General features: G+C 41.0%; 1 protein-coding gene and 1 long non-coding RNA gene across 2 annotated transcripts in view; one reads left to right on the forward strand and one right to left on the reverse strand.

Moving 5' to 3' along the window:
• The window catches only part of mmp17a (matrix metallopeptidase 17a), a 155,271-nt gene extending 143,296 nt beyond the window's left edge, over positions 1-11,975 (reverse strand). Inside the window, exon 1 of the mRNA XM_079582607.1 lies at positions 11,756-11,975. Within this exon, the coding sequence (XP_079438733.1) occupies positions 11,756-11,854 (99 nt within the window). The 5' untranslated portion in view covers positions 11,855-11,975. The remainder of the gene's footprint in view (positions 1-11,755) is intronic.
• The window catches only part of LOC306983004, a 229,416-nt gene that overhangs the window by 145,498 nt on the left and 69,955 nt on the right, over positions 1-13,963 (forward strand). The window lies entirely within an intron of this gene.

Raw genomic sequence — 13,963 nt, forward strand, 5'->3', positions numbered from 1 at the left:
TAAGATTTAAAGCGAAGAATATTCAGGCAAAAAATAGCAACATACAGTAACAAATAAATATAAATAAGGCCTTGTTTAAAGTGCACAACAACGACAATAAGGGAAAAAAAATGTCCAAAAAACCCTTATGACCTTTGGTCAAATAGTCTGGTTTAAGTTCTTGTTTTAGAGTTCAGTTCATACGTCTTTTTCCAAAACGCAATATTTAGTTTGGTTTACGATCCTTTTATCCAAACGCAAAGTTCAGAGTACCGATCGTTGTCCAGGAAAGTTCAGAGTTCAAAAAGGAAAAAAATTAGAAAAAGTAATATTCCAACAAAAAGTGTCCAGCGGAGGCAACAGAATAGGAATGATAAGTTCCTACCAGTTTCGTTTCGTTTCAGCTCGCCAGCAGCATCAGTGTCGTGGTTGTATAAGCTACGCAGCGGCGGAGTGATCTGCTAGAAAATAGTGCCTCAAAATGTGATCATTCATGTGATGCAAGGTCAGTTATATTCCCAAAATTATTCCATCGACGCAAACATTTATATCGTTAGTCTGACGTTAAAAGTGAAATGCGTTAGCCTAGCACAAGCCTAGTGCCACCTAACTCTTCAAATATAAGAACTGCATGAATTACAAAAAAAAAAAATATCTCCAGAAATCAACAACACTCTGGATAACTAGGAAATGAGGCCCTGTCAAAAATCCTGAAATATCCCTTTAATTCCCACAGCAATAGCTCTCAGGTTTGACTCCGGACATGGCCTGAAGCCAATCCATGTTCTGCCATGACGGCCCGTCCAGTACATCAATGGAGGGGACCCTGGACATGGTCCTGCCACCCTTCACCATCCATATCTGGTGGGCGTGAAGGTCACAGAAAACTGGCATGAGGAGGCTCTGTGGATGGAGCCTTTTCTGTAAAAAGACAAAAAAGTCTTGTCTTGTTTTATCTTCACAAGATTGACCACCAAGACGGCGGAGAAATTACACACTTGAATTATTAAAAGACACATATTTGACGGGATATAAATGTGTGAAGCCGGACAACCTTGTATTTTGAAACTGTGAACAAGCCAGTCAGTTGTCAGTTCAAGACTGTGATATCATCGTTCTTTGTGAGACCCAGTGTCCCGTTTACATGAGCAGAGCGGCTGAGATGGGCGTCCAGCTGAGAGATCAAACCACCTCCTGCAGTGTTTTCACTGGAGCTGTGTCAGTGTGCACAATGTGCGTTCACTGTGTCAATGATAGCTGCTTCGAATACCAACGTACTGCTGTTTTACAGCCGGGAAAAAAAGCTCCTAATTGTGCTTTCTGTGGGGCAAAGTTACAAGGAGCAACTACCAATGTTCTCTCTGACCATCACCAAACACAAGGACGCGGTCAGATTAAAGCTGGGTAAATGTCCAGGAGGGTTGGACCACTTTACAGATAAAAGAACACAAACTTAGCTCCATGTTTTGACTTTCAAGTACACTAATTTATTGCCCAACTGTAAGAACGGATGACCAAAACAAGCATGAACCACTGCAAATGACAGTTTCGACCTGTCAAACTTTATCTGGATGACTGCATGCTGTCAGACACTGAGCCATGAGCCGTGGACATCTTGCAGCTGCCACATATCTATCCCACCTCGACCTCCCAGCTACAATGTCGGGCAATGAGGTGTCAGCATACGTGAGACTCTCGGCGAATCGCTTCTACACGGACATCATAAATAAGCTCTTTGCTGGTGCCAGGCTGACAACCACCCTGGAAACTTGCAACTCTCTCCGGAACTTTAACTTCTAACAAGGCAGAGGTGACAGAAAAGGACTAAAAGACTGCTCTGCTTCCTGATTCTTTTTCTCCCTTAAGGTTTTCCTTCAAGCTATGCACTGCACTTTGCATATTTGCACTGTCAATCCACCAACTTTAAGAGCCACAGCAGTTTGCAAGCTCTTTTCTTATGACATTGTTCCTGAAATAATCTTCTTGCCCTGGATATGAGTCCCAGGATGCGCATTTACAGACAGGAGGTCATTGCTTTTGATGGAAGTGGGACAGCAGTGCTAAAATTGGCCAATAATGATGGTGAGTTGTGAGCGCGATAACAGATAAGCATAGAGAGAGGCATGCAAAGTGATTTGTGATTTGCTTTAACATTCTCTCGACGCACACAAATGCCCATAACCCCAAAGACTCGGCTCATTCATCAGCAGCTCTCAAGTGTGAAATCTAAAAAAGGAAACATTCACGTTGGCTCCGGCTCGTATGTGGGAGTCCCTCTGTGCTAACGCCTCGCTCGGATGTCACTGCATGTTTTCACCGCATGAATGATGTTTCTTTGTAATTTTAGAATTGTTTCTCCAGGAAGGTGAAGTCTGGGGCAAGCTACTGCTGGTTATTCCTGATTGTAACTTTCATGGGCAAAACGCTTCATGAATAAATGACAGTTTGTGTATAACCCTGAATGAATAAAATGATGGGTCAAAAGATTATAAATGGGCGTAAAATAATCAGGGAGACTATCAGATGTCGATCATGGTTAGCCAAACACAGCCTTATACTGTTGCTTCTCAGCTTCTCTAGTCTATCCTCATCACCATCACCCCATAGTCTAGCCTCTGGGGGTCTAAAGATACCATTTACGATAGAGTCAAGGTATAAACATCGGAAATGAGAGCACCTGGTGGAGATGTTTGAGCAAATGGTGTCTTATGCTGTTGTTATGAGCATCTTAATAACCCGCTGTTGTGGAATGGAGGATTAATGGCACTTGGTCTAAATGAGCGCAAACAGCAGGGATTCCTTTAAAAGCTCTTCTTAATTATGCACTGAATGCTCATTACGGCACACTGTTGTTTGACACTGGTAATGGGCCTTTTTATTAGCGCACAATGGAACGCATCAACAATAGACATTCTAGTAAAATATAATATCATGTGTGAGTGAGCTGTATGGTGTTGCAGAATGAAAATACATTCATATTGCGAGGCTGAACACAGTGGAAGTGAATCTTGGTACTTGTCTGCGAGGTGTCCAACCTGCAGCTTGGAGCTACGCAGCCCTTCACCCCTTTTCAAGTATCTCACCAAAAGATTTCTACTTATCTAAATGAGCTTCATAGTCAAACTTGATTACAGTCATAAGACGAGATCAAGATCCTTTTATGCAACTTGCATCAAAATTGGCTCCGAACTGTCCAAGCTTTACTACCTCTGTACGTGTGCTATAGTTTCTTTAGTATCTTCAAAGCATTGCTCTCCCGGTTTTTCATAATCATAATAGTGGCTCTAGGGGGAAAAGTTTGGTGACCCCTGATATACACGGTATAAAAAACAGAAAAGAACATCTGATTTTTTCCAATAATAACATCAATCAACAAAGTGACACTCAGAAGATGACAACAGACCAACACTGTCTCATGTTATTTGTGATATTTTTCCCACCATTTCAAATTCAAAGTGAAAAAAGTCAATATACCTTCGGCTGCTATTTGTTTCCGTGTAATTGTCTAACTTTATGTGAAGCATTGTGACATCTCTTGTCAGTGAAAGGAGCGATATAAACTTTCATTGCTTGCTTGTGGGCAGCTGGCACAAGATTTCGCAGCAATTTAAACAGTGAGCAGCAGAGACTGCACAGTGTAATTGTAGTAAAATGCTCATTATGAACATTTAGTCATCAATTAGGCTATATTGTCTTAAATACCTCTTCTAATTTCCCGGTTATCTGCCCTCATCCACCGATTCTGTTAAATGAGAAGCACATCAATATTATATGATCCACTGACCCATATAATTACACAGGCAGGCTTAACTAATAACAGCAATAAAGTAGCCAAAGTGGAATAACAATTTTCCTTCACACAATACATGAACTAGAAATGTTCAACAAGACGTATATAAGTAGACATACAGTGAGAGGAAAATGTATGCGAACGCTTTGGAATTTCTCACATTTCTGCCTAAATTGCTCATAAAATGTGGTCTGATCTTCAACACAATCACAAGACACAGTTCAGTTCTTCCACACCATTATTTAGCAATTTTCCAAAAGAACAATAAGTAGGCATGCAGAGGTGCGTGAGGTAGTTGGTGTCATGTAATTGATGCCATGTGGAGCACTAGTTGGGCAAAAACGTGAGATATGGACTAGGGCAAAAACGTCTGAGTGGGTGAACAGCCCTGCAGCATCCACAGGGATCGGCACCTCAGCTTCATCACTTTTTATCTTGGTTTGGTTAACATTCTGGACAATACAATCATAAATAACGAACATTTTGGCGTCAGAAAGAGCTGAAATGTACGTTCCAGGAAAGGTGTGGCACAATCAAGGCCTCCGCTTTGTGCAATATACGTTTGTCAGTGAAAAGGTTTGAACGACCCTGGCCCTGAACAAGATAGAGAGATTTAGTTATCTATTCTACTGGTTCCCGAAGTGATACAACTTTACACCAGTCTCTAGTCATTCATATTTGTTGACGCATATATAACTCTCAGCAGTAAGACATGAGAAATTATTTTTTATTATTGTAATATGAATTATTACTTGGGAATGGAATGTTTTTCATTATGTTCAATGTTGACTGCAAACTGCGCTGCTGCGGCTTACACTGTTTGCCGCCTAAGAGAACGAGATCATTTGTTCAGATCGACCACCTTTCCTTATTAATAAAAATTAATTTGTCCCACTCTTCACCTGCTTGCCTGTTCGCTCACTTATGAAATAGTGTGCTGCGTTCAGGTGAATGCTTCCTTTGGGGAACATAATGTTGCGCTGAAGCATGTGAAAATGCCCCTCAAGAGGCAAATAAGGTGATGAGCACAAACATAAGCGCAGATATTAGGTTTTATTTGACTCAGTTCCCCCAAGTGCTGAAAGCGCAAATGGCCAGTGCGCAGCCATAAATCAAGATGAAAAGCGGCAGAGTTGTAAAATGAATACCTGAGATGTACGGCTTACTTACTTAAAGGCTCGGCATGTGGCTGTAACAGAGACTTACACCATGCCATGCATTACATCAGACTCACATTGTGGGTTTAAGTGATGGAGTGATCCGCCTGCCGCGCCATAATACAAGTGGAGAGCAGCGGCGATACAGATCTCGTGAGATGGTTGTTCTCAAATCCACGGAGAACGGCGGTTTATGATCAAATGCAGTGACACACGACTTAAGATAGCGGATACATCACATACACACTAACATGAGTGTGAGCAATGAGTTTATATTTTTATATTAATAGATAAGGAGAAAAACTCCTAAATAAATTGTTATATTCACTAGGGGTGTAACGGTTCACGGGGATGTATTGAACCGTTCGGTTCGGCCTGTTCGGTTCGGTCCACTTGCGTACCGTTTCGGTGTATTATTTTCATTAAATAATGTAAATTTATTATTAGCGTCATATTAAGTGCCGCGGAACAAAGTTCCTACGCGAGTTTCCGCACAGACGCTATTGAGTGACGTACATTGAAGCTGCATGAGTAGCCGAGAGAAACTACAGGCGCAATTTTAGCGTACCGTTACACCCCTAATATTCACATTTGGACACATAAACAAAACAGCAAGTCTTCACCAAAAATATAAATCACAACCCAACACCAAGGCGTAGTTATAAATACTAAGGACATGCAAGTAAAAAAAAAAAAGCAAGATATTAAAAAAACAAAATACAGACAGATAACAGAAGCAAATGTTCACGTACACTTTTAAAGCGGAACTAAGTAACTCATGCCCCTAGAGGCCATAAGCGCCACTGCAGGTGTCGTAGCATGTTACGTTTTTTTACTCGATAATTGTCCGTGAGAGTAAATACTGCGCTGACAGAAAAGACAAAGGGAGGGAGGGATATTGTACATCCAATTACACAATGGAGATCATTTTTTTCACTCAAACTTGGCTGGAAACTTTGTGTAAGTGGCGCTAGCCCGCAGTTAGCTTTGCCCGTTAGCTTCTTCTTCGTGATTCCATTAATGTGTATTGGTGGCTCCTACCCGGTGCAGGAAAGCTGCAAGTGTGATTTTTCTGGCCAGAGACACCAAGGGGGAGATGAAAGACCCCCCCAATAATCCCATTAGTACTTTACCTCTACCCCCAGGGGGTAGAGGTAAAATTTTAGACTCGGGTTATTACTGTCATTATAATCTCAAATAAAAATCTTAACTATAGGCTTAGACTATTGGATACAAAATATGATTATACCTATTCCTGCAGTGCCAGGAGGGGAGGGAGGTGGTGTGGGGGGCGGGCGCAGGTGCTGCTTTTTGTCACGTTGCAAAAGCATGGCCAGGCACTTTTGATACGGCGCAGCACAGAGAAACATCACTATTTAGGCTTTCTCTCAGGACAGCGTTTAACTTACACTGGATAAATCAGCAGTTTGGCTCCTGTTTATGCGTAAAAAGTAGCTTTTGCACATGCAGCGCGATGTTTATGAACAACGAGGAGGCGGAGGAGGAGGAGGAGGAGGAGGAGGAGGAGAGAGAGCACACTTCTCTGCCTGCCCAGGTATGTGCACAACACTGCTGCGTGCACATACCTCTCACACATGGGACTGTGACATATACTGTGGGCATATCCATAATATGATAATATGGTCTATATCACAACCTCTCCTTTTTGTACAACACTTCACTCCAGATTCTACCGAGTCACGTACCAGCAAAACTCTTCAGGACCAACACTTTCACATCTCAACATATTTCCATAGGGACCAGAAAGACTCTTCTATAATTGTTTAAATCTATTGTCTTCACTGTCCAAGATCAGACAATATGTTCATGTCAGACAAAAGACTACATCCAAATTAGACCGCCTTTATTCCCTTTGTCAAATTGCTGCACTAAGCTTCTCTTCATTTTTACAAGACTCTTTGAACGCGCTTTGACATTTCATTTTAGATCCTCGCCCCAATCAAGATGTAACAGCAGGGTCTGGCACATTACCCAGATGAACCTCGGCATCTCTATTCATTTTCTTCAAACTCAGAAGATGACGATTGCTAAGGAGAACAATTTTCAGACCAGACGCAGACGGCAGCGGAGACAGTATACATCTCCTTCAGGGTGACAAGCACTTTTTTTTTTTTTACGACCACCGTCTCTGATGTTTCTCCATTGTAACAGCACATGGATAAAAGTGTGTTTGAGCTATTCTGGTTTTAGGTACAAAAGAATGAAAACTGCTGACATATCTAGGGGAGTCAAGTCTAGTGAGAAGAATATTATAAGTAAACTGTATAAAAAAGTAGTAGTTTTGACATAGTTTTGGAAAGGTTATCCTCATAAGAACTTCTGCTTCTGGGCATCTGGTTGATCAGACAACAATATCAAAGCAACTTTAATGAAATAACAGAATCAAACCCCGACAGGCCACTAAGTGTGACCTGGTCTTGTCCCAAAGCAGTAAACGCTGTTAACAAGCTAATCAGAGATGAGAGGAATTGTAAAGTTTGCTCTGAAGAACACTGGGATTTATGAGAGGACTAGGTCTTCCATACACACTGCCTGACCAAACAAAAAGTCGCCACAAGAAAAGGTCACTGACTCTAATATTCCGTTGAACTGCCTTTGATTACAGCTTACATTACATTCACTGTTTCAACAAGCTTCTGCAATGTAAAAAGGTCCAGTGTTGCATTCATTTTTCACCAAGATCTTGTATTGATGATGGGAGACTTCTCCAGCACTCCCAAAGATTCATTGGGGTTAAGATCCGGACTCTCTGGTGGCCAATCCATGTGTGAAAGTGATGTCTAATGTTCTCTCAAATCCAGGTGGCGACTTTCCTTTTGGTCAGGCAGCTCACAATCCCTGCCTCCAGGATTGAAACTCATCTGTATTATATAGTCCTGTCACACAGATGTTAGAAGATCAGGTTACATTTTGTTACTCTAAAGGACCAGAGACTTGGAATTTCCAGGTTTTCCAAATAAAACGGAGAAATACATAAAATGGAGAAACACATCTCCTCAACCGGAGTACAGAGATCACTTCGGTGCTGTGAAGTTGCGGAGCAGAGCAGCTTGAAAGGTGCTTTTAAGTCTTTGTGGTACGCGGTCACAGACAGTTCCTGTAGCCGGCTTTTTCCTGTGACCCAAAGTTAATAACTTCGCAGATCGCCTTTTTCGTTCTTTTTACTTTGTGCTTAGACCTGTAAATAATTCCTGTTGCTAACTTACAAATTCCAATACAGCCATGAATGGTGTTCTTTTAGATAAATTGCATATGTGTGTATTTTTTTGGGTGCAAAGCAGACCACCTCACTAACTTTGCTGCAGCTGGTCTAACATCGCCAGCTTGCCGGAGATGTCGCTGCTTTGATAACATGTAGCCAAATGCAACATTTACATTAAAGGGTTTCTGTGGGGCATGACAAGTCATTAAATGAATTGTGGGAAGAAAAAAAAAACTTAAAAAGCAACTGGCATTACATCTAAATTCTAAATTTCTTGAATAATTATGACATTGCTCAACGGCTGATTCAGTTTCCCACAGATCGAGAAAGAAGGTTGTTTTTAAAAATTGGTGATTTTCGCTTTTTTGTAGATTCTTTTAGTTGATAACACGAAAAAGCCTCACCATGTTTTAGATAACAATATTGGTATATTTAAAAGCGTGAAATCTCAAGGTGAAAAAGTCAGAGAAATAACGCTGTGTGTGTGGCTTCATGACTATGCAACGCTTCCCCGTGTGTCTCGCGTAAGCTAACGTGGTGTGTTCAGTTGATTGGATTAGTTTGCGTTTTGTTTTTGGTCGTAAGCCGTGTGTGCAGGTTACGGATAATGTAACGAAGTCATTGTCCATGGCACTAATGGCCGTGTGTGCATTATTTCCCTCTGGTCAAATGTGTGTGTGTTGGGATAATGTTGCTAGTTGTCATTGTGTTGCTAGTTGCTGTAGAGGTAGACTCTCTATTTATTTTTTTTGGCACATTTTTCTTGCTTTATGCCTTTTCTCCACCCAGTGCCTTACGTGTCCAAGTATTATCAGATTGCCTTGTGTTACACATTATTGGAAAGCTTGGAGACTACACTTTAACAATCTGTGAAAAGCTCAAAATGCCCCAGAACCGACATGTGTCCCTGATTCCTGTGACTGGGCACATATTCAGCTGCTGTGTTTCATAAAATGTTTGTAAATCTAAGGGAGTGAAATCTGCGCTGATTCTTTTCTCCATTCATGGCTTTAATATAGTGTTTGGGCATTGAAAGGCATTCAGTTTGACAAGCTTCTTCTGTTTTCTTGGTGTCCATCTGACCTCATACAACATGTTGTCTTGCTGGCATGTTTATTATCTGTTTTACTACCAAAGGTTTAGTTGTTGTTGTAGCATAGCATTAGCAACATATAACAAATAATGTAGAAATGCTGCAAAAGAAAACAGAGCAGCTGAAAATTGAAAGCTATAAAGAAAAAGAAAAAGAAAGCAGCGGTATTAAAAAAAAGTAAATGTCTTCGTGACATTTAGCCAGTGAAAATATTTCCTCAGTACAGAGCGACTGTAAAAGGTGGACTTATATCTTTATCCATCATGCAATGCTCTGCATTTACACCACTTACAGGCACAAAAAGCAATGCAGGAGAATTTGCACAGGGACACCATTTCGGATAAAATGCCATATATGAGCCATTTCAAGAACATTTCAGAAATACTGACGCACATCAGATGAGACTAATCAACTTATCAACCATCTTCTTTTAAAATGCATTACACCTTTAACTGTGTCTACTTTGCTTGTTTGTCTGTTCGGAAAAGTATGATAACCCCTCAGCTTTAGGGGGTAATCCTGATCTGGAGAATGGCCCTAGGTACTTTTAACAGGATGTTCCAGAGGCATTTAAAGATGGAAGCACATGCAGAAGATACAGCGCAATACAGGCAGTGATCTTTCAATCTTACCAGTCAGTTTTTTTTATTATTTTTTTTATTTTTTTTCACCCACTTCCAGTTTCCAACATTAAGACACCACTTTCTATGAAAATAGTCATTGTTTACACTGACATCCCAGTCCATAAAAGTCTCTGCCTGTGAGGTCCAACAGATCTGTCAGATCTCCACACTGACCTTATAAAAATGCAGGTGTTAGAGATTATGTGGAGCCGCCAGAGCTGTCATCCGCTTCAGCACTTCACATGCCGCCTCACTCCACCATTAGTGGAGTTAAAAATAATGCCCTTTGAAAGCCAGTTAAAGTGTCTGGCACAGTATGTCATGCGTCCCCAAGCCAAAATAAGAGCTTCAGTCCAGTTCCTGTTTTACAAAATAGAGAAATAGATAGGTAATAATAAGTAATAATATATAATAGATAGGTAATAATAGGTAATAGTTAATAATAGGTACTAATACATAATAGATAGGTAATAATAGGTAATAGTTGATAATAGGTAATAATACATAATAGATAGGTAATAATAGGTAATAGTTGATAATAGGTAATAATACATAATCACATGTCCGATTTGGTTTCTCACCAATCAATACATCTCTGACTTTCTCTTTTTTTTCTCTCTTTTTTTCTCTTGTATCAGTTTACAAGAGAGACCAGAAGAAGTGGCTATTAGTCAAGACGTCCGTCAATAAGCCAGAAGAAACTAGAAATCCGAAAACATGCCTCCAATCGCACGTATGATTTCCATTTATTCATCACAAGTCACAGAAGATTCCAATTTAAGTCTTCAATTATACCCCACAGTAGAGATTTTGGGTAACCTTGCACTGTGCACTCCAATTTAAACCAGGCACTTGGGAAGAAGCAAAACAACCTCAAAGCGTCTAACTTTCATGGGGGGGAAGTAATTTGATGCCTGAGGAAGATGAGACAGAAGTTTGGATGAGTAGTGAGAGCCAATGACAGCGCCTGGGGAGTAAAAACAGTAGGACGCTCTTTTTTTTTTTCCAACACAAGCTGAGAGTCCCAACTTGAGACAATAATCAATAAATGACAGCTCTCAGAGATATAAAGCGGTGATTTATTTCTCCCGTGTACTGGGCAGAAGACACAGATGACTGCGTCTGTGGTTGGCAGGTGTGCAGCCCTCCATCTCCCCTCTCTCCAGACTTATTTAACTTATGACAGAGTTGAGCGGCCGATGAAGATGTATGATATAGGGGCTCCTGGCCGCTGACTGTCCAATTAGCTTCAAAAGACTGTCACAACAACAGAATGCAAAACAGACCAGGAAACCTTGTTGTTTTTTGTTATGGAGGATAGTGGGCTGGGGACTTTTGGGGGTGATCACTTCTACATCCACTGAAAAGACTCCAGAACCAGCCTCCAGTGGACTTGTTTTTTTTATGCCACCACGAAAACCTGAAAATCCATGAGGATTAAAGCTTTAGACAGGTGAGAGGAGCGTCCGTGTCTCTCATTGACGCTGGATGTGCAATGTCGAGCATCCTGTTAAAAATGGGTCGATATGACGCCAAGGCAAATCCCTCTACGTATATTTATTTATCTATCGGGCAGAGGAACGAATCGATTGACTTCTTTTTTTTTTTTTTCCTTCTTTTTTTTAAGGTTATTCCTGCCACTGAAGATTGCGCTTCCCTTCTCCACGCATGTATTTCGGCTCCAACAGCAGCAGCAGCAGCAGCATGCACTTTCACAGCTTTTGGGCTGCAGAGGAGAGTTAAAATTCAGTGCAAGTAGTGGAAAAGATAACACTTGCTTTCGGATGCCAAAAAGACACCCTCCCCTGATATACAAACGCGCACAGGCAACATTGAAACGACGATGCCTGGACTTTGACGTTTAGGCAGTAGTAAAGGTTTGACACTTACCACCCCCATGTCCAGCTGCTCCGTGCTCTGTGAGGGAGCCGCTCCGGTCAGAGGTAACAGCCACAACACCGGCAAAACCAGCAGCATCTTCGGACGCATATTCCTCAAGCAAGTGTGAGAGAGATAACGGAACCGCGATGCCCCGATGTCAGATTTGTACCGCAGGGCTCACGAATCAGGACCCAAAGCCGAAGCATCCACAAGGAAGCCTGGATCAGAGCGCACGGGAAGAAAAAAGAAGAGGAAAAAAAACGTGAAGTCTACCTCACTCAGGAGCGCAGCCACATAACACACATGGGGCGCGAGAGGAGACTTCAACTGGGATCGCGGAGTAGTTTGAAAAAGTGTGCGTAAAAGTCTCGCGGAGTGGCACGGCCGCGCGGAAAAGTGCGTTGAGAAAGTCCCCGACGAGAACATGCACAGAGAAGCTCCCCCTCTGCAGCCGCTTCTCCAGTGTAGAGGCAGCGTGCGGCGCCAAACGAGCAGCAACAGTCAAGGTCAGAATAGAAACAGTGAGGAGAGAACCATCCGGGAAGAGCTTTCAAAGTAAAATACAATAAACTAATGTTGGCCGACTCAAATTGACATTATGAATCTCATCGGCTCCAGTGAGCTACAGGTCGACTCTACAAAAGAATTGGATTGAATTCTGATAATTAATTATATTGGTTTTCTGCACAATAGCACAAGTTCCGATTATAACATAGTCATAATAATCATAAAAATAAAACTTGGCTATTTTGTGTCCAACTGGACTGGCAGCGAAAAGTCAGCAAAACAAAAAATCAAGAAATATCAGACAAAATATGTGTGCCAGAAAAAAAAAAACACATACTTATATACACAGGTGCTCGTCATATAATTATAATTTCATGAAAAAGTGCATTTACTTCTGTTATTCAACTTAAAATGTGAAACTAATGTATGATACACTGTACACTCATTACATGCAAAGTAACATCTGTCAAGCCTTTGTTTTCATTTTGATTGATGATTATAGCTTACAGTATATATAGTATATATTCTAATTTTCTCAGATTTTTAATTCAGGTTTTTACCATTGAGCCATAATAATCAAAATGATAACAAACAAAGGCTACATATCTCACTTTGCATGTAATGAGTCTATCAAATATTAGTTTCACAGTTTAAGTTGATTTTTATTTTATTTTTTACCGGGGGCGGGGGCACAATCTTGATGAATGACAAAAAAAAAGCAATTTTAGAATAACCTTTATGTACATTTGTCTGTAATGCATCAAAGTCCTTTCTCTATGGCTAAGTCTTTGCAGCACTAATGTTTCTCTTTCGTCATGTAAAGTGGAATTTGCTTTCGCCATTTCTCTGACAGGACCTTAAATCATATTTGAATAACGCCTGTATCAATGTCCCAGCTACATTACAGTTATATCCTTTAATATAGGAAGAGCGCTACTCTCCACTACAGTGCACCAACAACCCTGAGGCAAGATCTTGAGTAACTTGATTTGATAATGGTTAATGGCCTATAGTGTCTTATTTTGAAACCGAGTGAGACTATTTCCTGTGCTAGAGTTTGTACATTTTAGAGAAATTGACTCTTGGCTGCTGTGATGGAATTTACATTGGTCTTTAGAAGGCTGTGGATCTGTTGGACCTTTCATCCTTATTCATCACAGCAACATCGTTTCCCAAAGCATGTCGGTTAATTAAACTGTGTCCACTGTGGAGAGTGACATTCAGCTGCAAATGAGAAAATCAGATGACCTGTGCATACCTTGTAAATGTCAACAGCATGGAAATGCAAAAAAAAAATATTTTTATCAACTAATCATTGAAAGATGTATTTCAATGTGAGTAGGCCAAAGATTGTGTTTGTAAGTTAAATGTGCCTCTTTTCTTTCTTTCATATTTGCAAACAAGTAATTTACCACTGATGGGAAAAAAGCCCTGGAATCTCCCGTGCACCATCCGTAGAGTAACGTTGCTCACAAACAACACATGACTGCAAATAAACGGATCTGTGCACAGATCTACTTGAGTTTGGCAGGAGCAGTAAACGAGGCCGTCCTGCCAGACTGATGTCCCTGTGTATAAGATATACAGAGGGGCATCATTCTGGACTAGCCAGGCTATGCATTTGACCCATCCCCCATTTTCTCTAAAGCAGCCTTATCAGATGGGCAACGGCAACGATGCACCCATGGACCCCATACCTGTCATGTAACG

Source organism: Gobius niger (genome assembly GCF_951799975.1).
Source record: "Gobius niger genome assembly, chromosome: 2".
Classification (NCBI taxonomy): domain Eukaryota; kingdom Metazoa; phylum Chordata; class Actinopteri; order Gobiiformes; family Gobiidae; genus Gobius; species Gobius niger.